Source organism: Sylvia atricapilla, chromosome Z (genome assembly GCF_009819655.1).
Source record: "Sylvia atricapilla isolate bSylAtr1 chromosome Z, bSylAtr1.pri, whole genome shotgun sequence".
NCBI classification, from domain to species: Eukaryota; Metazoa; Chordata; class Aves; order Passeriformes; family Sylviidae; genus Sylvia; species Sylvia atricapilla.
Genome location: NC_089174.1, coordinates 43,107,138 through 43,133,225, shown reverse-complemented (window position 1 = coordinate 43,133,225; position 26,088 = coordinate 43,107,138). Strand labels below are relative to the sequence as shown.

At 42.0% G+C, this 26,088-nt stretch overlaps 3 protein-coding genes across 4 annotated transcripts in view; 1 reads left to right on the top strand and 2 right to left on the bottom strand.

Annotated features, from left to right (window-relative positions):
* The window catches only part of LOC136374330 (E3 ubiquitin-protein ligase KCMF1), a 44,298-nt gene extending 39,217 nt beyond the window's left edge, over positions 1–5,081 (bottom strand). The window contains exon 1 of one of the 2 annotated variants that reach the window (XM_066339640.1): positions 4,538–5,081. In XM_066339640.1, coding sequence (XP_066195737.1) covers positions 4,538–5,081 — 544 coding nt within the window. Of the gene's footprint in view, positions 1–3,771; positions 3,971–4,537 lie in introns of those variants that run through there. The other variant, XM_066339641.1, reaches the window with a different exon arrangement.
* Positions 1–26,088, top strand: part of HOOK3 (hook microtubule tethering protein 3) — a 563,324-nt gene that overhangs the window by 127,057 nt on the left and 410,179 nt on the right. The gene's annotated exons all lie outside the window — the stretch shown is intronic.
* FNTA (farnesyltransferase, CAAX box, subunit alpha) lies at positions 16,923–25,500 on the bottom strand. Its single transcript, XM_066339895.1, has 9 exons — positions 25,328–25,500; positions 24,594–24,679; positions 23,929–24,043; positions 22,971–23,075; positions 22,181–22,307; positions 21,690–21,838; positions 20,210–20,272; positions 19,541–19,712; positions 16,923–17,622 (listed from the first exon to the last, which is right to left on the bottom strand). Exons 1-9 carry the CDS (start codon positions 25,483–25,485, stop codon positions 17,491–17,493), a joined length of 1,107 nt encoding a protein of 368 aa, XP_066195992.1. The 5' UTR covers positions 25,486–25,500; the 3' UTR covers positions 16,923–17,490.

Genomic DNA, 26,088 nt, shown 5'->3' with positions numbered 1-26,088 from the left:
CCACTACATCTGTAATTAGATGCATTAATATGCTACTACAGAGTAAAGCTAACAAGAGTACAAAATATTTCGCATATACAGCTAGAAAATACTTTGGCAGATGGAAATGCTAGTGCAAATTCAAAAATCTTCACTGTTCACATGTACAACTTAATCTGGACTTACTTTCAACAAAATATATCTCAGTGGCAGCAACACATGCAAGAATTTGTTATTACTCCATATTGTGAAACAGCAAACTCCTTGTTTGGAGAAGACGTAAGAAAAGTAAGCACTGGAAGGCATCAAGTCTTAACTGGTCTCAAAGATGTACCTTTCATTACTACATGTCACACTTCACCAACACCATACCTTGAGTACTTTGTACAAAAAAAAGATAGAGTCTTGTTAAGTGAACTGTAAGTTTTACATGCAAAAATATAATTATTATGCATTTTGTGTGGCACCTTTTAACTAACACCATATGAAGTATTAAGTTATGCATCAATTGGCTGGGCATTATTGTGACAGGAGTTTGCAGTATCCTTCTGCAGCTCAAGTACGACACAGCTATTGCACTGTTACAAAGGGCAGAAATAACTCTTAACTATTAATGTTTTCAAAAAGTTTATTTCAGATTAAGTTTTATGTTTTGTATTGTGACCTTACAGAAAACAACATCAACCCAGACTTACAATCTTTTCACTGTACACCTAGAGGACTGGAGTGAACATTACCCTTATACTAATGGTTTTCAAGTGGTTGGTATATATTCAACTGTAACTATGATTTCTTGAATTTCAAAATTGCAGTTACATGCATTTCTTTTTAAAGGTTTACTTATTTACCTTTCTACTACAAATAAGCACTTTATTTCAGTATCTGTATGCTACTTATTTACGTATACACACAAAGAAAAGGAGCACAGAAACATTGGCTCCCTCCACTGAAAGGATATCAAAGCCAGAAGAGAATATTTGGAAAGGCCATGTGGTCCTGACAGTCACTGCTTTCCCCTCCTGGCTGTGTTACCACCATTCACTCACAGTTCACTTCATGTACGACTAGGATTAACTGCAGACCTTTGCTGATACATAAGAAATGCTGACATATGGGGTGTGGACCAGCAAAAAACCCCAGCACTTGCATTGCTGACAGCTCTTTGAAGCTTAAAGACTATCTCCTTTAGTTAGAACAGGCAGAAGAGGATGGAACTGGGTCTGGGAGTGAGGTGCAGAGCATGAGAGATGGAGAACTAAGTGATGCAGGTGATATGGAACTGGGAGCCCTCTAGGGATGCCAGCTGAAGGGAATCTGAACCCAGGACAGTTAATGCTCTTGTGACCTAGTTCCACAAAACAAGTTGCAAAAATGGTCTTGTAATGACATTCCTGAAAGTTGCAATTCTCGATTTTTCTGCTGTCTTGGGTGGTGTCTACTGCCAAATAAGAGAATCACTGCCAAATAAATGTTAATGAAGAGATACCTTGTAATAAGCAAATACCTTCTGGTAAACTTTCCAGAGAGTCAAAAAAAATTACCTACCTGTTCCTTGTAGGCGGCCAAATACTACTACCACCTATTCCTTCATAGAGGGGCTAACCCACAGAAACACAGCATATTGTTCCTATAAAGGGAACAACATGAAATCCAAGACCAGGGAACAACCTCATGTTGCATTCTACACAAACCAAAGGCAAAGAACAGCTAGCGTCCTAACACCAAATCACACAACAAAAATGGTTTTGAAAAATTAGAAGAGCCTAGCAATACCAAGAGATAAATACTTAACTCTTGACAGCATTACCAAGGAAGTCCACTGAACACTGAATAAACGGGTCAAAAAAAGCAACACTGATTCAAAATCTAGTTGGTGTCCATTTTCCTGGATTTGGGACAAAACGGAGTCTGGACCTCAAGTGTGAAATGGGAGTACAGTGAGAAGGCAGACTGTGGTGAAACTTTTAGTGAAGGATAACAAAATCTCACTTTAAAAAAAACCAACTAACCAAAATAACCCAAACAATTGTTATGTACATATTATTACACTGAAGAAGCAGTCAAAAAGCACAATGGAAATTAAGCGCAAATCTCCATCAGATGCTTAATAGCCTGCTTAAAAGTCCCAAGCCTTTAGAATCCTAACTTCTCCAGCACTTACACATCCAGATATATACTTTTCCACCATAAACTGGTACAGCATCTCGATTCTGTCAAGCAATATCAATAAATCCTGTTTGTAACTCTGTGTATGGACCATTTTAAAGAAAATACACAGGAAAAAAAAAAAAAAAAGTGATTAGAGCTTGCTTTTTCCCTACACCATATTCTTCCAAGACAGTCATCCCCAACTAGTCATACTGGATCAAACACTGTCACCTGTGGACAACCTTGCACAGTTCTGAAGCAAGAATCACCTTTCTTTTTTAGTATATAGTTTCTATGGATTTCCAGAGTTCTACCAAAATCAAGCACCCACACCTCTTCTCCATAAACCTGGAAAACCATCCCTCCCATAATAATATGTTACTCTATCCCTGTAACTAAAGTTGCCTAAAAGAACACATCTGAAATGTAAAGTAAGAGGAGAATCATTGAGAAACTAAGAGACAGAGTAGCTTTAAAAAAAAAAAAATCACAAGGAGACAGTGGTAGATGCCATTTTTAATCCCATACTGTTCTTTCTCATGGTTTCAGGAAAGCATTGTTTGTACACACACACCTAAGAGGTCTACATCCATGATCCAAAACTACCAAAACTCACACTCGTTTCCCAATTAGGTAATTAATTAGGCAATTATCTGCTTTTTCTAACTAGGTGTGTCTAAATGAATCTGCTTTGGAAAGAGAATATCAAGCTCGGTTTCATTAACAGTCATTTCTTCTAAAAATACCAACAAATATCAAAGACAGGAAATTTTCCCTACTACAAACATCTAACAACTAAAAGGAAAATTCATGCTACAGTTTTCACAAGAAACACACAAGAAAACCTACTTACAAATTCTATTTTAACAAAAAGACAGAGCTGGATTGTCTTTTTAATACATCATCACTTGTTATAATAGTCCATGCACTTGTCACTGAGAACTACTAAAGAACAGCATATGATGTCACTTATCACTATGATAAAACTTCCGTAATTTTGATCTGTTCAAGTTAGAAAAGTCTGCATTTCACTGCTGTATATTAAAGAGATTATTACAGATACATGCATGACAGAACATATTTACAAGACTGCTTTACTATCTTTACTATCCTACTACAGCACCAAGAGCAACTCTGTGATCAATAATTTTATTTCAGTTAAAAACTGTATCTTTAACCATAAAGAAATCAATTTCCACCCTCATGGGAAAACACGAGGGGGGAGGGAGGTGGAGGAAGGAGAGAAAAAGCAGCAGTCCTACTAAGCTTTATCTTCAGTCCTACTAGGCTTTATCTTTGGCAAGTAAACAACAAAAAGTTAGTGGAATCAGGGAAGACAATACTTTGATAGAGATTCTGCACAAACAAGAAGTCTGCAAAATACTTCAACACACACCAAAAACCCATCACACATACAACACTGCCGAAAGTCAAGCTGCTAACTAGGAATCAGCAGTATGAGCTGCAAATACTGAATTCTCCTATAATGTTTCTGCCAAAATATTTTTCCATTAGATGAAACACAAATGATAAATCAGCTAAGAGAAAACGAAACAATACTGAATTAAGTTCCTAACATGGCAGAAAGTTACCTTTTCAGATAACAACCCCTGGTTTCATAGAACACTAGTCCCAACGCCTTACGCGGTGGTAAACAAGCGTGGCAAAACCGAACAACTTTCTCTCCTGGTTTCATAGTCTCATCTTCTTCCTGCAGAAATTCCTTTCTTAGCTTATATCTCTTCCTCCACCTTGCTCCTTCCGACTAACTACCCACTGAACACTTCCACGGCGGTAAACACACGGGTCCAGAGGCAAGCAGCACATGGAACACGTTTCTCCGGCGGCCTCAAAACATGCCACTACTACAGCAGCGCCGGCCTCCTCGGCCGCAAGGCAAAACCGAGGGAGAACGGGCAGATCCCGGGGCCGCCACCTCTCGTCAAGGCCAGGCAGGCCGCCCGCACGCTTCTGCCCCGGGCCCCGCTCCCCCGGCACCCAGGGGGGCCCTGGGGCGCGGGGCTCGGCCGGACCCGCCGCGGCGGCGGCCGACACGTCGGCAGGGCCGCCCCGCGCCACCGCCCACCCACGGCGGCCGGGCCCGCCGGGGGCGCCGCACCTCGCTCCGCCCGTCCTTCGGGCGGAGGAGCGGGGCGGCTCGGCCTCCCCGCCGACCGTACCTGCGGCCCCGGCCCCGCCCGGCGGAGGCCGCGCGGCGAACGGGCCGTACCGGCCTCCCCCGCTATGACACTGCAGAGCGCGGCCCGCCCGACGGGGCCTCTCCTTCCTTCCGCCGCCGGGCCCCGGGCCCCGCTCCCGGCGGCGCCATGATGATGATCGGCCACCAAGGCCGCCGGGCCGGGCTCCGCCGCCGCCGCCGGGAGCGGCCTGGGCGCCCCGCGCCGCTCACCTTCATGTCGGGACATCCTAGTCCAGAGAAGGCGGCCCAGGCCCGTCCCGGGGCTCCCGCGGGCAGCTCGGGCGCCGCTGCGGCCTCGCCCCCCGCCGCCGCCCCGGTGTGAGAGGAGTGGGGCCGGGGCTGGGCCGGGAAGGGGGCGAAAACACAAGAGGCGGCGAAGAGCCGGCCTCCCTCCTCCTCCTTCTCCTCCTCCTCCTGCCTCCTCGCTCGCCCCACGGGGGGCGGATCCGGCGGCAACGGGTTCCCGGGCGCCGTGACACGGTGACTCCGGGCCCCGCCGGCCGCTGGCGCCGCCTCCCGCGCCGCTCCGCCCCTGCCGCACCAGCGACGGCGGCGGCCGCGCTGCAGCCTTCCCGGCCCCGGCCCCTTCCCCTTCCTCCTCCCGCCCCGGCCGCGCTGCCGGAGGAAGAGGAAACTCCCCGGCAGGGCGGCGGCCCTCCCGCGCGGGCTGCCGGGCCAGGGCGGGCGCCGCCCGGGGCAAGGAAGCGGCCGACGTAACGGAATGTAGCACCGGCCTGGCCCGAAGGACACGCATTAATCATCTTTTCTATGTGGAAAGAGCGGCAGAGAACAGCCGGCGATCCGTCACTGATTGCGTTACTCATTCTGCCAGATTTGGGGAGCTGCGACTGTAGGCACACAGGACTGGAGTCTTTTCTTCATGTTTGTTTGGGGTTTTTTTCCCGCGTTCCGCCTTCCTCAGGCCTGCAGAAGTGTCTTCAGTTAAACTCTAGCTCCGTAAAAAAGATGCCCACGGAATGCCGTGTCCCATTCGCAGAATCACAGAATAGCTTGAGTTGGAAGGGACTCACAAGGATCATCAAGTCAATCTGGTGCTGCATAGAACAACCCCATGAATGACACCATGTGCCTGACACCATGTGCAAAGCGTTTTCCAGTGCTTTTTGAACTCTCTTGGGCTTGGTTCTATGATCACTTACCTGGGGAGAACATTCAGTGCCCAGCCATCCTCTGGGTTAAGAACCTCTCTTTTTATGCGGAGTCCAGCCTAAATCTCCCCGATAGACCTTCATGCCATGTCTTCAGCTCTTGTCACTGGTCATCACAGATAAAGAGATCAGTGCCTGCCTCTCCTCTTCCCCTCACGAGGATGTTGTAGACTGCGATGAGGTTTCTCCTCAGTCTCATCCCGGCTGAATAGATCCAGAGACCTCAGCCACTTCTCATACAGCTTCTCCTCAAGGCCCTGTACTCCAGACAAGTATCTTGGTCTGTGCGCAACATGAGGACTTTTCATCCTGTCATTGTTGGCTTCTTGCCACTTCATGGAAACAGACCAGTATTGAAACGAGTGAAAGGCCTGCAATATGGCTGTGTTCCTCCCCTGGTTCAGATGCACAGGGCACATACATCATGCATTTTGTTTCTGCTTGTCTTACTGTGACTTCCTGGCCTTTCCCTAGATTCTGTCCATGCTATTAGCACCATCTTTCTTGCCTTCTCCCACCTGCTTTCGTTTTCTCTTAAGTTTTCCATCTACTGTGTTCATGGCATGTTTTTCATCTTTTCCCTTTGCCAATCCAACACCTCTGTCTTCTCCACTGTCTTACACCATAGCTCCCATATGTCTGCATTAGCCCCACAAATCTTTTAACATTTGTCTTAGTGAAATACCTTCTCAGTCTGTTTCTAAGGCCATGAGGGTCCACACCAGAGCAGCTTAAGTATCAAGGTGCTAGGAAAGACAGGAGTGAACCAGAAGGTGTTGAAAGGAGGAAGTGCTAACCTCATTCCTGGCACCACCTCACTCCCATGCCAATTGCATTATACAGGCTCGGCTTGACACCTTACAGGCATGTGCACCCTCTGTTCCTGGTACAAAGGTGTTCCTGGTTTCTGACCACCTGGTTCAGTTCCAGCTTTCCTTTAGCTAGATGCAGTTGCATGAACAGGCCCTACTGAGAAGATGACCTGGATCTAGAAGTCTGAATTCCAGTGGGTAGGGGGCATTTTCGGTGGCAGCAAGCAATACCTGTGAATTGGATAAGCTGTAGGGGAAAATGGAGATCATTTTGAAGACCATTGTGATGGGACGTAATGACTTCACTGCTTGTGAAAGCAGGCAGACAGTCAATGACCATGCAAAAAGCTTGGAAAAAGTACACCACAGATGACAAGAACCTGAAGAGCACCTTGCAGCTGTCATAATACTCACTACAAAACTGTGAAAGCATGTTTTGGAGTGTTTGTCACCAGTCTGGTTCTGGTGACAGAGCTGTACCTATCCTGCCAGCATTTCACAGAGCACAGACTGGAGCAGTGGGTAGCATGTGTTTTACTACTTTATTTTGTCACAAACAATTTTAAATGCAGATGGAAATTGTTTCACCCAGGTACAAAATACAGACCACCAGTTGCTCCCCATCAGTCACTAGAAGTGCAAGCTAGCTTGCAAGCTAGTAACTTGTCTGACTAGAGGTATTTCATCTCTGTGAGAGACTGTGGCTCCTTTTGAAGATAACTTTCCTCACTGAGCACTACGTGTTGGCTGTGCTAGGTTTTATCTTGTTACACAAGAACGACCTCCCCATGCTCCTACAGGAGCTTCTCCGCATGCGTCTGATAAAATACAGACTGCATGCCAGGTATTTCAGTGGAACCTGGAAGATTCTGTGCTTAATCACGGAAGTTCTCTATCTAATAATCTTATTTCTCCACACTTCAGTTAAAAAATAGTTCAATTAACTTTCCTCTATTAAGCATTACTCAGATGGATATCCTTTGAGTGCACATGGTGCCTCTTCTGTGGTGTCTTCTCCATCTTTGTAGAGTTGAAGTCCAAATTAAAATTGTAATCCTGTTACTATTTCCTGTTTTCTTGCCTTAAGGGCTGTATCTATACCCAAGGACACAGTATAGATAAAAGCCTCAATACTTTTGGAATTACATTAGAAAATGCCTGCATATGCAGCAGTATGTAAAAAACACTGCACTGTATCCTTCAATGGGAATTTTATTGTTTGTCTCCTCTGCAAAAATAGCAAATACTGTAAATGTAAGATGACCAGGCTCTCCGTGATTGTGATATGGCAACTCTGGCTATATGTGCAAAGAGGTACATAAAAAGAATTTGAATGTACTTTACAAGGTCATGGTCACCAGCAGAAAATATTATTTTCATAGCATTATCTTGATAATTAATAACCTGTACTGTCCTGGTTTTGACAAACCTACATGCTGGTATTTCACGGGCAGAATGAGAAAGAAAGATTTTACTTAGGTTTATAAAGTTTTGGTGTGCATGAATCTTTCTGTCTCTAAGGAGCCTGCTATAATTTGGTTTCTTATTCTTTCTCTGCCATACCCCACAAGAATTCATAGATGATCCTTCCTTTAAAGCCATGAAGAAAAAAAACCTTCAACATTAGTATCTTCCTGATGGATAAAAGCAAGCTGAGAAATAAAAATTTTCTTACCCAAAGTCATTCAAGGTCAGAGCCAGATGAGGGATTAGAGACACAGTTATCACAGCTAATTAGGCCATTGGACAAGCCACAGTGATAAACAGAAAAAAAAATTAATTTTCCCAACACATAATAATAATATGATAAAATTTGTGTCTGAAAGTCATAAAATCCTCTGAAATAGGGAATAGATGGTTTTGTGGCCTCATGCAGTTCCTTTCTCTGTCATTGTTTAAAAAAAAGGGTGCCTGGAACAGACCAGGAGAAGTTAGATCACTGAACAGTGGTTACTGAACTTAAATTCAACAGTGACATACTAGAGCAGAACTCCTGAGTGTTAAAACTTTTATTTTGGGAGACACTCAATTGCCATTAATGTCATCAGAATTTTTAACTCTTTTGTAAACTACTGAAAGCTTGCTAAGACTGTGTTTTTATGTCAGGGCTATTCCTAACAGGCTTCATCTATCTGAAGAATTATTTACTTTGCTTGAACATGTCATTACCAAGGCTGGGCAACCCACTACACACCATAGTAGCACCTTGCAGGTTTGGTGGTTCAGGCTCCCACTTGGAAATAAAACACTACAATGGTACAAAACTTGCATGTATCAGTTGCTTGCCCATCAGTAGACACACATGGAACTGTGATGCATACATACTCAAATGCTAAATTTGTGCACTGGTACACATCAGGGCTTTCCACTACACTTTCTTTTGTGCTGTGTTTCTGTCTCCTTTTGCTCAGTAGTGGTTCAACATGATACAGAATTGCTTACTGGCTGTGTTCAGCATGATATCCAAATAAAGCTTTTAAAATCAAACAGAGAAGGACAGCCTTGCTGATTTCTAATTTATGAAGAAAGACTCAAAATAACTTAACTTCTTCTTACCTTCTCTTTTACTTTCTGTGCCAAGCATGCCTGGTTTGCCATGTTAACAGACCAGAAAACACAACGACCTTGGGATTCCGATGGCTGGATTCTAGATAGGAAATGGTATTTTTACATAAATACTTCTTATGAACTGATTTTTTTTCATGTTCCCCCTCCTTATGGTATCTCACAATCCACCTGGAAGTGTCCAAAGCACTGAGGAACTGCATAAGTGAAACTGTAGGAATCAGGAACATCAGACAGCTTTGCTTAGTGAGTCCCATTTGGAGCTTTTGCAATGGAATAGAAACATCTTACTGGGCTAGAGGAGACTTGAATTTTTAGCAGATTTTTTTTCCTCACATAGAACACATAGAACCTGTATTTGGCCTTAGAGCTATACTGCGTTAAGGACAACTAAATATACTATAAAATGCTCATTGACAGTTTCAACTTTTATTAGAAATATTCATTTTGAGTGCTGGACACCACTAGGATGTGCAATGGAAATGTTATGCTGCTATGTCCATACTTTACTGGCAACCAGCAGTTGCAAAAGCTGTTCCATTTTTTCAGACATACAGTCCAGGAGTAAATGTCACATCTGTCTTCTTTCCTGAGCTGTGGTGGTGCTTTTTTTTTTGTCTTGAGAGCCAGGAACAGTTAAGGGATAAAGGGTTTTTATATTAAAAAATATATTATTTAATAGGGATTTTTATAGTGCAGCACTTTGCCAAGATGGAGCATGCTGAAATGTACACTTCCAAAAAATTGCAGATACATTTTTATTGACTTTACAAATTAGCATATCTAATAAAGATGCCCTAATGAGAGGCTTGAATGAATAGTATGACACCTTCACATCCTGAAGAATTCCTCCCTAGATGGGCTTAATCCTAGTTTACAGGATGTATTTTAGAGAGGACCTTGGTTTCTTAAGATAGCATAGGGCTTTCCAGCCTCCAGCTGCAAGGCCTCTAGGATGTTTGGTTTCCTGGCTCAGCAGAATACTATATTAAGTTAGCAGATTTAAGGAATTACTAATATGCATGTTAAGAGCACTAGGGATACACGAAAGGTATATAAAAGATATATAAAAGAAAAGGCATCATGGCATCAGTGGCATCCCCATATTCACCTACACATACCCTGAAATCACTGCCACTCCCAAGCCCTCTGTAACAGATTTTGCGTGATCCCAGAATTTTTTTGCAAGTCAGACAGGTGTCATTAAGAGGTTAAGCTGATGCATATACTTTTACATGGCCAGACATGTGTGCAGGCACTGCACAGAATTCTAATATACTGCTGCTCTTTTCCTTCTATCAGCAAGTGTATCTGGACTTCAGCAAAATGACGAATTGCCTTTTTTATCTTCTCCATTTTGGAGTCTGCCTTCAGAGGTTACCCCAGATCGGTAACCTTCGCTACTGAGAGCTTTCATTTTCTCCGCAGTCAGTTTTTGATGCTGTTTAAGATACCAGATGTTGATATAAAGTTTAAAGTGCTCCAGCTGACTCCTTCTCTTCGAGTTTTCTGACCAAACCTTTATGAATAATTTAAGCCAGAACACTGAAAATTCATCAAATCATTCTGTCCTCTTACAAAAATACTCCAAACTGACCACATACCCTTGTAATGGCATGGTTCCAATAGGCACACTGTTCTTACAGGACCTAAAGTCACAGCAAACTAGGAAATAGAAATTGCTTTTAAAATTCTCTGCATTCCAACTCTGCTCTCTGTTAGATGAGGACAAAGCAAAAAAGAATTTATCCTTTCTTGAAATTATTTTTGCCATTCCTTTCCTAACCTTGGAGGTTAGCACTGAAGAAAACAATAATCCTCTACTTGATAACCACAAATGTTGCTATTTTGACTCCCGTCTGTGTGAATGAATCAGAAACACAGTGTCCCAAGCATTGTTCCCACAAGGAGGAGATATCAGGGATGTATCCTGTGTACTTTCAAAGCCTTTTTCTTGTGAACAGGAGGAAGCAATTAAAACATTATCTATTTATCCCCATAAAAACTCCTCTGCTGCCCCGATGTGTTTTTTTGCACATATTTCTCAGGGTCATGCTGCAACACTGGTTCAGGCTATGAGCTAAATTTTCATTGCCCTCCAGGTCTTTTTCAGCCCTTTTCTTCTCTTCCTATCCCCTCTCTCTTTCAAATCAACACCTGCACTTATTCTTAAGAAATTCCCTTATTCAAAGGGAATTCACATCATTGAGTGATTCTATTTGACCTTTTTGAGTGCAGCTCTGTGCCTGTTTTTATGAGCACTAGATACTGACATACAAGAGACAAGGTACTCTTGGCAAAACTTGGTGGTTAATCTTTGGATCTGTATGCCTCTATTTCAGTATAATTCGAGATTGGTACCTTATGCCTAGACTTCTCAACTCACCTGCTGGAATCATATGATGTGTGAGATGCTATGATGAAGTGATACAATGCCAGTCTCCAAAACTGGCCTCAGACTTGAGGAGCTTGCAATGGACCTTTATGGCTGGCTCCTTTTCCGTAAGAGCCCTTTAGAGCAAAGGGGTGCTCTAGACTCACTGCAAAGCCTCATCAGCTCCAGGACTATCCAGGTTAAGGGCAGCACGGCAATGCCTGGGGAAGCATTTGTCTGCACTGCTTGTGTCTGCTTTTCAGGCAAAGTGCTGAGGAACAGAAAGCAGGTTGAAACTCCCACAGTGTCAGGGACTATTACACTTGTTTGAATAAGGAGCATCTCTGTGTACGCCAGGAGTTTTCAAACATATGAGAACATGTAATTTCTACTGTAGAAAGCCTGAACTATAAAGTGACAGCTGAAAGCTGGCATTGTGGAATACAAAACCCAGGTTTATATGGGTCTTTTCTTGGCTGCTGAGTAGCAATCCTGCAGTAAAATGGATTATATCTCATCGTTCTCTTCTCCTTCTCTTCCTAGAAATTTTAGCCTGCATGGCTTAGACAAGCATGCATCTGACAGTGTATTAGCACTTAAAAAAAGAAATGAGAGTGTCAGTACAGTTTCCTTGGAGGGCAAAGACTGCTCTTACTTGAAATGCACAAAATTACTGTATGTGCCAGGTGGCTCTGTCTAGTTCTGCAGCAGGCACCTATACTGAAATAATTTACTGTAATATTCTTAGCTGTTGTTAGTGATGCATGACTAGTGATTTTGGCTTGCCCTTTCCCAGTTATCCCTCATTTTCCCCTTCCTCTTGCAATGAAACAAGAGAAAATTTGAGCTCCAAATGCAACTTAGCTATGTCAGGGGCACTGCAAAATGACAAACAGATCTCATCCAGCTTTTGGGTTTTATCCAGGCATGCCTTCTAGGAGTAAACTGGGTCTTGGTTAAGGCGTATCTCCTCACATATTTTCTCTCTGAATGTCAAGCATTTTTCTATTCTCACTTTACAGGTTTCAAATTTTTCAGTTATGGAAATTTCATTTAGAAATTGGTAATTTAAAATGTGTTTCTAAAACCAGGTGTTTCTGGTTTTCAGTTGCCCATGTAAATACTCAACACTCTCTCCCTTTTATTGTAGCCTTCAGGTCAATGCAGGATCTTTGCAGGTTAGGCCTCAAAGAAATTAGCAAGATGATTGGCAGTAACACTCAAGTGGTACCAGAGTGCTGGAACAATACCAGGTGTTTCTGGTTTTCAGTTGCCCATGTAAATACTCAACACTCTCTCCCTTTTATTGTAGCCTTCAGGTCAATGCAGGATCTTTGCAGGTTAGGCCTCAAAGAAATTAGCAAGATGATTGGCAGTAACACTCAAGTGGTACCAGAGTGCTGGAACAATGCTCAGGAACCCTCTACACCTGCTCTCTAGGTACCTGCAAATAGTAATTTGAACTTATTTTGCAGCAGAGGAACTCTTGTTGCAAGAGGCAGTCAGCAAAGCCAGTGAACACCATATGCTATTGTATACAAGGATAGTGTGGTCTCACTGTCCTTTAGTCAAACTGAGAATAAAACTCATATTCATTGTGTGTCTGCAACCTAGAGCAGAGGCAGATGTGTGCAGGCACCTGGAAAGAAAAGGTTATCTACCTGCCATATTCTTATCCTGGTAAGCAGGCTTTGGCAGAAGAGGGAGCAGAGGAAATGTACAAACACAGTTCCTTTTTTTTTTTTAATTTTTTTCGTTCTGAAGCTTCTTTGTAGCAGTACAAGCACTTAGTCAGCTGGTTTTGGATCTATTGGAGAGATGACTTGGACAACAGTCAGGGCACAACAGAAAACCAATGAAGTAAATAACCAAACAGACCTACCCAAAGCAACCGAAATCCAAAAGAATGAGCAGCCCAAATACAGCAAGATGTCTTCTGGAGTCACAAGATCACTGCTCATAAGCAGTACTGCAATGGCAGCATTACACCTGTCACCCAACTGTTTCAGCTGTGGACAGAGATACCAGAGCTAACACAATGCTCGTGGGAGGGAGTAATGGTAGCACGTCCTGGGACCTCAGTGCAGACACACAGAGCAAGCAGCTGCACCTGAGTCCCTGAGTGCTCAAGCTGGCTTGGCTGAAGTGACAGAAGGCACCTCTTCATTCACTTAAAATCCCTGCACTGTGGCGACAACCCACAAGCCTCAGTTTTGACAAACCAGTGCATGAGAAAGAGAAGTCTGTCTCTGACCTTCTTTAGCAAGGTTTTCAGTCCTGCTTACCAGAAAGCAAGGAAACCGCTTTCAGATTTGCAACAGCATGCTTGACTTCCTCAGTTTGGCCCAAGTCCTCCCCTGAGTTCCAAGAAGCAGGAGTAGGTCATCTTGTCCTTCAATCTGTATTCCCAGAAACAACCAGCAATGGCCAGCATTTCAATACAGAGGGACCAGAGAAATTTATCATAACAAGGCTGGCTCTAGGGGACCAAAACTTTCCAGCTCGTGAAGGCATATGGGTGTAGCACTCCGACAGGAGGCATGTGTCCGAAAGATGTAAATGTACCACAAACCCCAGCTTCTGAGCAGAGGGGTTTAATCACGGTGTTATTTTTAGAACATCAGGACTAAACAGAGTCCAAATCTGTAGAAGGTGTCCAGTCTCAGAGAAGACATTTCTGTTAATGAGAAATTGCTCTCCAATTAACACCAACATGAAGATGACCATTTAGCCCCTCCCAGAATACTTGAGCGTGTTGCTTGTGTGGTGCTATGTACTGAATTACCAAGCAGCTGCTCTTCGTGTTTAATAAGCAGGTGTGAAAGCAGTGGTGTTGCGTGAAGGAGGTGTTGACGCCGCTGCTTTTCCTGCACATCAGCGGTGCCGATGGGCTTGGGGGCACGTGTCACAGTGTCATCTAGTGGCCGGTGTCCACCGTCTCGGCTGGGCGACTGCAGCAGCAGCAGGATACAGCAAGGATTCTAATCCCCCCAAGTCTGAAATCTTATGTAGGTTTTCAGTGCTTCTTCAGAGACAGTGATGGTGATGCACTTCGTGGAGGAAAGTCCTAGCACAAGCGGTTTCGTTAGACAGACGATGCAGGCATCAAGGCATCCTGAAGTAGGATTTTTAGCTGTATTTGGTGAAGCTTCTAGTAGCTCATCATGGCACATACTTATAGAGACACCTAAGTAAATGTGTGCACCCTCAGTTTTGGGTGTCCCATCTCTCTGTAAGTCACTCATCACCACAGCACTGCATGAATTGGCAGCTGTAGCTTCGATGAAAGTATTTCATGTGGACGAAGTAATTATAAATCTCGCTGCTTCCTTAGTGAAGAATATTGCCTCTGCAGAAAGTCCAGCTGAATGGCACACCCCTAATATGCCTCAGCACAACCAGAAAACATCTGATAGAAGCACTTTGTGCTAGCACAGGTGGTTTTATACTGAACAGATTAGGAAGGACTTGCACACTCTTTTGTCAGCTAAATTGCAAAGACAAAAATGTGGAAGTCAATAATGGTTTAGTAAGACAGAGCTACACCAAGGCAAGAACATCAGCCTCTGATGAAAGCAAGTATAGGGTAGGATTTTACACTTTATTAATGCTCCATACTCCACTGAATGTTCCAGTTACACTGATTTACAGGGGAGAGTTGTATCAGTAGCTTTCCATTAAGGCACAGCTCTTCAGTAATAAAAAATTGTATACAATTTTATTACTGAAAAGTCACATCAATACACACAGTAAAACCAACAGTTTTTCCTGCACAGATGAACATATTGGGACAAGTAACTGTGATGTTTTCCCTGATCAAAGGTAGTCAGTACGAATGCCTACAAGTTAAAGTCATCTCTAACTTCCTACTCTAAGATCCTTTTCTTTACAGGTCATATATTTTGTCAAGCTCTTTCTTCCACAAGAAACATTTTGTCTTGGACACATTAAAATTTAAGGTTTGTAGCTGCACTTACAACCTGGCTGGGCAGCCATCATTTTTCCAGCTCTGAAGCTCAGTATTTTTGTGTATGTTGACTAGCACAAAACTGAGGTGCCTTTGCAAGAGAATTTGAAAGCTTCCTTGCAATTCAAATGACAGTAAATAGAAAGATTTGATAACAGGAATGCTTCTGTTACAATAGAATGTCTTTTTTTGGTTGTTGTTTAAGAACTCCAGGGTCCAGCACCATTTTTTCTTAGGATTTACATGATTTGTTTGGTTACGTGTTTGTTCTACATAAGACAAGGTATTTTTTCCATTAAGAGTATTTATCTGATTATTTATTGGTAAATGGAGCTCAGAAGTGGTATTATCTTTCCACATACCACTATGCTTGCATAACCAATATAAAACTCTACCAACTCTGTTAGAATCTTACTGATTCCTTCCAGACATCATTTTCAAGAATGAGAAAGCTATATAGGTTGACCATGTCCCCAAAAAGGTTTTGTCAGAGGAATCCTACCCATTCTTGCCACTAGGAAGTCTATATGGCTAAATCAAAGCTCTTCTCTCAGCCCGCAAGTGACTGAGATCACATCCCAAAATACATTGTGTCTGTGGACACTCTTCATCAATCTTACCTTGTGATGACTTATTGCTGAAATTTTTGCTAGTGTCTATAAAGAATATTCTGCTTTATTCCAAGTGTCCTCTGAATTTTGTGAAATATAGGGGAATGTATTAACACCACATGTAGAGGAAAAATTCTGTTCCCTCTTCATTGATGATGTTTAAGTATTGCATTTGACTGTTTCATCTTTCTGAACTTTCTTTACTGATAGTGGCAAATATATTATTTTGTCTTGAAGACTTTGAACACCCTGGCTGTTCAGTACTCCATATTTAGTACAGTTTCAATTAGGAATAAGTCATAGGGGTAGAAACACAGTTTTTGCTTTATGATGGAGTTTCAAATGTGGTAAAAAAAAACCCCAAACATGTTAAAAAAGAAAGAAAAAAAGGAAAAAAAAGAAAACACCCCAGCCCCAGGTTAAGCAATTTTCAAAAGTTTGAAGTCCATGCCTGTTTTGAATGTTCATGTGTCACTACAAAAGGTTTTCTCTACTGCTGAGAAAGCACTAAAGCCATGACAAAATTACATAGCTTTCATGTATCAATTCCACTCCCTGTGAGTTGTTTTGAATTTCAAGAGTGTATTGAATTAAAGAATTTCAAGTGTTAAAAAAAAATCTCTACTATTGTTTAATCACAGTTAACACCTTTTAATAATCAGTGTCAGAAAACTAGTATTTAGTGTCAGAAAACTGCATATTTTGGAATAAACACCAGCATTTGTGTTGCCTCTCATTTCCAATGGTTGTTTTTCTTAAAATATTTCATATCAGACACGCACTCCATAAGAACACAATTTACAATAGCCATTTACTGAAAACAGGGTAGATACATTTTTCTGGTGCAGGTAAGAACATCCCCCAGGATCCTCAAAGCATTTTTCCTGTCTTTGCAGGTAAGAATTCAGGGCTCCACTGAATATATTACATGTACTAAAAGTTTCTGGGAGAAGAATACTTCAGTGCAAAAGATATCTCAATGCAACAGAATCCAATACTTACACAAGGGGGTATTTTATGTATATTAGCATCTGAAAAGAACAAACTATGCACTCACAAGGACCAAAAGAAACACATTAATAAAATTCAGACAAGGCTCTAAGTAATCTATTTTTATTACAAAATTATACTTGGTGTTAATTGCATACAACAGCATAGGCTGACAATGTCACACAGCTGCTCCCACATAAGGCGACAGCTGCAGTGCCTACTTGCAGTAACCAGGTTAATTTATATCCCCTATAGCTAAGTTACCTGCAGTCACTACTGCAGCATCTGATGAGACAGTGTTAGGAACCACAAGTGGGTAAGCCAGGACATGAGAAATGGTTTTAGTGCTTCACAGAATCATAGATTAACTTATGTTGGAAAAAACCTCCTAAGATCAAGGCCAACTGTTAGCTGAGCACTGCCAATATAATAGGTAGAGCTTTATGTATTTTTAGTTAGGAACTAAAACTTTTACTTTCAGTAATTAAGCCTTAATACATTTCTTGACTGCACCTAGAGCTATCACCAGTAGCAGCAGCAACTCAGGACTATACAGCAGTCTGCATTCCTCTTTCATTGCAATACCAACAAATGGACTTCAAACTTGTTGATGACCCTACTTAGTACAACTTTAGAACAGCTTGAGAGCTTAACACTGTTTTCTTCCATCTTCAGTTACTGCTCTTTATCCATCAGTGTGCTGCTCTGTTCAGTGCCTGAACTGTGCTTGCTCTTAAGGGACCTTCCAATGTATCTCCAGTACTCTTTCCGGATGGTGTCTTTTTCTTTAGCCAGAATTTCACACAACTATGAAAGAAAAATGAGAGAATGGAGTAAACCAAAAAGCTTACAGAATCCTTAACTATAAAATGCATAGAATATGTATTTCAGACTGTATTAGAAATACATTTCTCTGCAACATTTGTTTTATTCATGGGATTTGTAACTGTTTAATGACATCAAACTGATGACAACCCCAGTTGGTAGCCAACCAATCTGACACTGCACAAAGATCTCTCCAGCCCCATTTCAGTTGCAGGAGTTTCCCTTTGACTCATTTCCATGCCTACCACTCATCATTCATGCCAGCCTTATGCATTCTGTAGTAGAGCACAGCATACCTCCTGAGAACCTTGAATGTCTTTTAGTCATCCAACAGGCTGTAAAACACTTAATTTCAAACACTGGAGGATCATCCTGCTCTTGAATCTTCAGTACTTTTGATGGACTGACAGGAGATATTTTATTTGTTTTTTTCCTCAGCAGACTGTCCCAAAAAGGTTCTCCATGCAAGTCAGTAATGTTCTCTCATGCTACATTAAGAGATGGTGCAGATACTGCTATACGTTTGGATTTTTAAAATGTTGGTCTGGGTAAGCAGCACAATAGAAGTCAGTATTACTTACAGGACAAGCTGTGTAAACTTTACACAGTAGAAACTCTACAGATGTTTCAGTAAATTCCTTTTCATTATGCAGATGACATTGCCTTACTCAGTGAAATTAAGAGTTAAAAAATTAAGAGCTTTGATGTCTAAATAGAGAAGCCAAAATCAGTGAAACAGTATAAAGGGGACATGAATCTAGGAGATGCCAACTGCACTTATTTACAGTCTGGTCCTGGAACACAACAATGGAAAAGTGCTGAGAAACAACAATGTTGGAACACAAAGACTCCATAAAAACTGCAGATATAACTACATCAAGTTCCAGTCAGTCCCACAGTGAATGGAAAGTGTTCTTGTAAAAACTACACTACAAACTGCACCAAGGAGCAGCCAAGTATGAATCTCCAGGAGAGATACAACATTGCCAGAAGTAATTTATGCTCTGTAGGAAGTGGTGCCTGATATTTCTTACTGATACCCCAGTGCCTGCTGGCCATAAGCTAATTCTGTAAAACTTTCTCAGAAAGAGCTAAGAATGGCCGAAGGAGCTCAGTTGAGGTTGTTTGGACATGGATATTCTGACAACCTACAGAGAAGAGGGTGAGCTAATGCTACAAAGTTAACACTGAAAACTCCTCAATTGTTCAAACATTTTTTTTCTGCAGGTAGTGTTACACACCTTTTTTCACTACCAGATTGTAGCAATGTATCTGTATAACAGGCCATTCTGATACACCAGCCAAACTGTTTGTGAGTAATCTTACCAAACCACCTGCAGTTTTGTTATTAGAGCTCTCAGGAATTTGTCAAGATTACTAGGAAAACAACAGGATCAAAGATGGGAACAGAGAGCCTGAGAAACTGTCTGAAAAAATGTAAACCCTAGACAGGGGAAGCACAATGTGAGGATGGATACTAATTGATGACTAATTGGATGTCCTGAAGTGTGTGTGCCTGTCTCATGAAGAAGCAGCTCAGCCAATCCAGAGATGCATGCCCACGTGGACAGTAGACCTAGAATCTATACCTGGGATGTAATACAAACAATAAACAGCTCTGTTGGAATCATATTGATTTATTCAGTTGCCCATTTTTTCCCCCTCTGCACCAGATGAAGAAAATTTAAGAGTAATTTCATAACAGGCAAGTTATTATTTATATTTATATTCATGAGACCCTTGTGATTGTCTGGCTTTTGTGTTAAACTCTTCCTAGACCTCCCATGATTAGCAAGTAACCTGTTCTATTTATGAAAATCAATATAATTTTGTCAAGCTATAAAATGAGACAGGAATAGACAGCATCCCTGAGAATAAAACCCAAGCTCCCAAAACTTACCTCCAATGCCTTGTTCAGTGTTTCTTCCTTGTTGTCACACTGGTTTTCTAGCATATCTTCATATATGTCCACAAGAAAGGCAATCAGATAGGGTGAACTGTGACTGGGCTGTAAATTCAACAGCTGCTCCAGCAAATTTGGATATTTAGAAAGACCACGATCCTGTAGAATCCTAGAAGAGAGGTTAATAAGGTTGACACATAATGATGGGAAATCTGATGTGAATGATTGCATTTTTGTTGATTCCTTTACTTGGAGATTAGTTTTGAAATCAGTCTGCAAATACAAGTCAGAAAGTAAGCAGCATGCAGCACTAGTACAGCTTCACGTTGTAGTAAGCTGGTATAGTTTTTGTTCAACTGAATAGAAATTAGACTGAAAGCATGTTTGTTATTCCTATCTATGCTTTTTAACACAGTAACATTACAGGTCAAGTTTTTTAAAGCATGAGAAGTACCTGCAGTCCTTCCACAAGAACTACAGGGCCAGAAGCTTAGTGAAAAGTTACAGGGAAATTAGGTTAAAATATGATAACTTCTTGTGACTGTATTTGCCTGCCTACTCAACCACACTGCACTAGAACAAGGAGCAACAAGTTCTTTCCAATTAAGAAGTAGGCATCAGACACATCACAGATACTCTCTTTGCCCAGGGAGAAATACACCTCACCCTTTTAGGTAGTTCCAAGCACTCTCATTATGTGGCACTGCTGTGATCATCTCAAGAGTGTATCTGCAAGAAAAAGGTAACAGGTCATGAATGCAACCAGTAACAGTGCAGTTAGAAATTACCTGAATGTGCTCAGAAGCTTCCAAATGCACCTCTCTAACCTATACTTCACTCTTTTTGCGGATCATCTCACCTGGGTAGATCAAAAATGGCTCACAATATAATCTCCAGAGGTCTCAAAGAGGCAGATACTATGTTTTGAGATTTAAGTGCTCAATTTGCTAGACTTTATACAATAATGAATTAGTTCTCAAAATTATTAGGAGAAACAACATAATATACTCTCCCGGTATGCTAAAGGACTATCTCGTAGCCTGGTGCTCAGAAAGGGCAAGAGGCTGAAAACTGCCAGAGCAACTGAGCTCTGTTAATATGACTGGAAGTGGTATGTTCTGTACCTATTTGCAGAACTTTCTTCATGAGGTTGCACTCAAGTAAACTCACAAGAAAGCAGAGCTTGAGCTTTCAGCTCACACAGCCTTCTGCAGCATTTCTGTGAAAGCAGCAGTGAGGTAACTGCTGTAAAAGCAAAGCAACAAAAGGCACCTCCAAGACAGCCACAAAGCCACATTTCATCTACACAAAACAGATTTATCTTTTGGCTTTTCCCAGCACAAACAGGCATTCTGATGATTTTCAGAGGTTGCAGATACTGATAAAAAGTTACATCAGGAGTACTAAAAATACCCACAATTGTAACTCTTAACATTCTGCAGTAACTATGACAAAAGACCAAGTTTAGAAACCAACAAGCAGTCATATAATGACATCTGGGAAGTCTCAATCCTAGCCAGTCTGGTTCTTAACATGCTACTCAATAATCTTGAGAAGATCAAGAGAAGATGTCCAACCTAAACTCTGGAAAGAAAAAGTTGAAGATATCCAAGTCTAAGTCATGGAAATGATTCAGATTCACTTATCTACAGGAAGGTAATAAACTGGAAGAGAAGTAAAACTTCTAGAAGGTTGCAAAGACAACCATGGAAGATGGTGGGGCAGGGGTCTTGTATTAATAATAGACCAAAGGATCTATTGAGAGATTCAGTCTTTCTTCTGAAAAGTAACTCTACAAAAAATCACAGTACTTTAATTGCTTCTTCACTTTTGACAAATATCTTCTCACAACCATCAACTCTAATCAGCAGTCTGAGATGTGAAGACCATAAGAAGAAGCTTCTCTTAGCACCACGGGTAGTAAAATACTTCTGGAAGCCTTCAGTTTGTTTTCAGTTACAAACATGTAACATTTTAACAGTGAGCACAAAACTTGCTTCAGTCTAACATTTGATCTACTAAGCATGAGTGTTAGTCCCAGAAGTGAATAAAAATCAGGAAACAATGCTCACCAGGACTGTGAAAGTATTCCCATGCTTTCATGTAAAGGAAACTGTTTAATGTGAGTCTGAAAAGCATTACTAACCGGACTTCTCTGTCGAGGACTGCTGGGTCATCATAGCCAGTGGTGTTAAAAATGACAAAGTGCCGCTGGTTCCAAACAGAGTTGTTTCTCACATCTTCTCTCAAAAGCTGGTCTACGTAGTCCAGTTCATTGTCCCATAATTTGAACTCCTACAGAAAGGGAATGAAGAGAGAGTATCACAATCGAAAGTTTTTATTTTTTTTTAAATACATTCTTGTTCCTGAGTTGCCTGAACATCAGATAGAGCCTTTTTTGAAGAAATCAACAGGAAGTTCAAAGAAAAATAAGTATGGGCAAACTAGGAACATGCCACACTATTCAGCTGCACACAATGGTATTAGCTCATCATTAAATTCACACACACAACAGTATAAGTATAATATAATATATTTTTTGAACTCATTTCCTAAAAGGCAAGTTTATAGCTAACTTCTGCCACACATTTAAAATGCAGGTTATTTAAAGAATCGAGAGATCTGTAGATACAATACCTGAATAACCCACTGTCTGTGTTGCCAGGCATGGTAATTTTTGGCATCTTGGTTAAGAATGTCAGCTATGAACTCAAGCTCCTGGGAAGGGTCCTGCAGCCACTCAACCAGCACCCGTCTGTGATGCCTAATGACAAGAGGAACAAAGTCTGAATTTATTTTGTGAGTGTGTGGTCTGTATAAAAGCAGCTCATAGCAAGTGCACCACTTAGGAAAAAACCCCACTAGTTAAATACTTCAAATTAAGCATACCAGGGCATTTCACTTGGCTCTGAGAAATGCATGATACATATTTATATTCTAAAAAATTCTAACCACACATACACAATGGACAATCATCTCATTTTAGAGAAGTAATGTTCACCTGAAACAACATACTTCCACACTTACGGTCAAAGCCTTCAGCAGAGTAAAGTTTTCTAACAATAACAATATTGCTCTTTTGCCTATTCCCATCCCTTTTGGAAAAAACACAACAACAGGTAGGCAAACTCCAAAATACAATACAAGAAAAAAATAGTAGTTTCTATTCGTCTTCTCGGTTGCCTTTTCACAAGTCCTTTTTTTTTTTTTTTTTAAGCTGTCTGACTTATTTTGGCAGTCTAAAAATTGAAATTAAGAAGAAAACAAGACCTGCTTAGCATGTAATAATCATATGCTTAGAGCAAATATCTGAAAGGAACTCTGACATGACGCAACTCCATTTAACTCCTCTACCCTAACTGGTCAATTTACAAAGCAAATATTTTCTGCAAAAACATTAGGAACAGAAAAGAAAGCATGATTTTACCAGACTTGGTAGTTCTTTGGTTGATCTTCAATGATAGCTGTAATGTACTTAAGTTCCTCATGGAGATCCTTTCCCAAAGACTGCAGGAGGACTCTCCGGAAATGCCTGTATAAAAGTCAAGCATTTGAACACTGCAAAAGGACTTTCCTAAAATTCACAGAGAAGAACACAGAAGCACCTTTGTTCACAGCTCTTGTAAATCAAATTGAGCTAAAAACAGTACAAAAACCTAAAACTAATACAAAATCCTTAACCACATATCTAGTTTTGTTTAAGGGCATTCAACTATGGAACAGCAGAGAACTAGAATATGACTGGGTCCAACAGTACATTATCTAAGATTGTAACAATCATGTTCAAATTAACTTGTACCCATACTACTTTTCTGTAACAGAAACTAAGACTTCTGTGCTCGAAACAATGTAAACTTCCTGATTTTATAGAAATTAGTGGAATGAAGATGTACAAGAGGTATTTGCTATCATTTGTGAGTTAAAAGACCCTACTCTGAATATCAGAAATTCACTCTTTATTTATTACCTAACTGAACAGTAACCTGACAGACCTTTTAAAATGCACTGTTTAGTAAATACACAAATTAATTGCCATCATGTTTTTATGCCTCTTCTTGAAGTCAATGGAGGGCATTGTCAGCATTCTGACAAAAGCATGTCATGGACACATTATCAGGTAAGTGATCTAATTTTAAACAGAAAAGTCCTTTTTGTAGCAACTCTGACCTTGACTGATAATATCTTTAAAGCAAAATGAATGAAAACCAGTGAATCAAAATGAGGCATGGTAAATACTGAACAAAGGCTTTCTTTGGAAGCTCACTGGAAAGCTACGCTACTCCTCTATGTAAATTCACCTGTGCATGCCCTGACTAACAAACATTGAAGACTTAAAAGCTAGGCAGACGAATGACCACAGAAATAATCCCAAGATTACTACATACCATACTGTGTAGTTTGCAGCATTTAACTCAATGGCATCTGCTGTTAACTTGAAAGCTCTTTCGCTTCTCTCATCCCGCTGCAGAACAGCTCGGAAATAATCATAGACATCCTGGACTAAATAGAGAATAGCATTTTAGCCAATGGCCTGAATAGGGAGTAAGGTTAATAATCCTTTGAAATTGCTTCCTATTTTCTGTGCTCTAAATACACCTCTGTAAAATGATAGCTACCTATTGATCTGACAGCATTTTCAACTGGGACCTGTGCATGATATTAGCACACCAAAAAGCTGCACAAGTTAGAAACGCAACATCAGAGTAATAGCCACAACAATCATAAAAGGTCTGTGCTGCTTAATCACACTACTTCACCAGTTCCAAGAGCTTCATGTTTTCCTTCCACTTGTGGGCTGGAAATGCCTTTTGACATGAACCACACTGTCTACTATATTACTTCTTAAGTTACAGGATTTTAAAGAAGAATCTCGGCTGTTAGTATCTCAGGTGAAGATTCAGCTTCAGAGATGCTTGGTGAAAGCACCACACATAAGCACTGTAACATATTAACTGAATTAAGTATTCACAGTATCACTCTACAAAATGCTATCCAAAACATGAAGTCTTGTATCAACAATGACTGAGGGCAGAATATATTTAAGACTCACATTTTTCACTGTAGATGATCTGAACAACAGGATTTGGCCCATCATTTTGAGGAACAGGTTCAATATCAGCCCATTCCTTCCTGTCCCTGTAAATACACGTTTTTGTATTTTCAGTGCTTTTAAAAAGAACAAAATGCTACTCAAACCATGACACACACAAACTTCTGTCCAGTAACACATCCTTGCTCTGAACAGTCCCTGCTATCTTACTACATTATTGTCTGTAACCAGCATACAAATAGGTAAAGGTATCCACAACAAAAGAAGGTCCTGGAACTATTGGAGGAAACACAGAGCGGGGTCATGACCTTGAAAAGAGGACTGGACCACCCTTACAAAGACAAACTGAGACAGCTGAGGCTGTCCAGCCTGGAGAAAAGAAGGCTGCCTTCCAGTATCTATAGGCGGTCTACAGGGAAGCTGGAGAGGGATTTTCCATCAGAAACTGTCATGGTGGGACAAGGAGTAATGTGTACAAACTGAGAGAGGGGAAACTTAGGTTAGACATTGGGAAGAAATTGACTGTAAGGGTTAGTTTGCCCAGAGAAGCTGTGTATGCATCAACTCTGGCAGTGTTCAAGGCCATGCTGGATAAGGCCCTGAGCAACCTGGTCCTAGTGAAAAGTGTCCCTGCCCCTCCCAGAAGCTCTGCCATTCCGCGCTCCCCACCCCGTGACATGCCGCGACGCGAGGGTCCGGCCTGCCCCCGGGGGACGGCGCCGCCGCGGCCCTACCTGTACAGCACGTAGCCAGCATCTTCTCCGTCCTCCTCCTCCTCCAGAAGCTGCCCGAAGCCGCCCTCCGGCTCGCTGCTGCCGCCCTCCGCGTCCCCCTCCGGCTGCAGCTCCTCCACCGCCGCCTCCGCCGCCGCCACCCTCCCATCCGCCGCCATCGCTCCGCAGCCGCTTCCGGGGCCCCTCTGCACCACAGAGGTGAGAGCGGAGCGCCGCCGCGGGCCGACAGCGCCGCCCCTGGCGCGGAGGGCGGGCGGGAAGCTGCGTGCCTTCCGTCCGCCAGGGGAACTCCCGCCGGGTTTCCTCACGGAGAGTTCGCTCCAGGGACGGAAAACGCGGGGCGCCATCTTTGGTTCAGGCGATCTGACGGACAAGGCAGAGGAGTCTGGCCACGGTAAAAGGTGAAACTGGAGAAGGTTTTGAAACAGCCAGTTCTCACCAGTGGGTGAAACTGGAGAAGGCAGCAGACCCAGCAGGAGCTGGGGTTGGTTTGCTTGGAGAAAAGGAGGCTCGGGGTAGTGACATAAGTGACCTTACCACTTTCAACGACCTGAAAGGAGGGTGTAGCGTGGGAATTGGCCTCTTCTCCCAGGCAGCCAGTGATGGGACACAGTCTCAAACTGCACCCAGGAGAACTGTTCGCTAGGGTTGGCATCAGGAGGAATTTCTTCACAGAAAACGTGATGAGACATTGAAATGTCTACCTAGTGTAGACTGGGCCATGGTCTGGCAGATGGTGTTCTGTCATAGGTTGGGCTGAA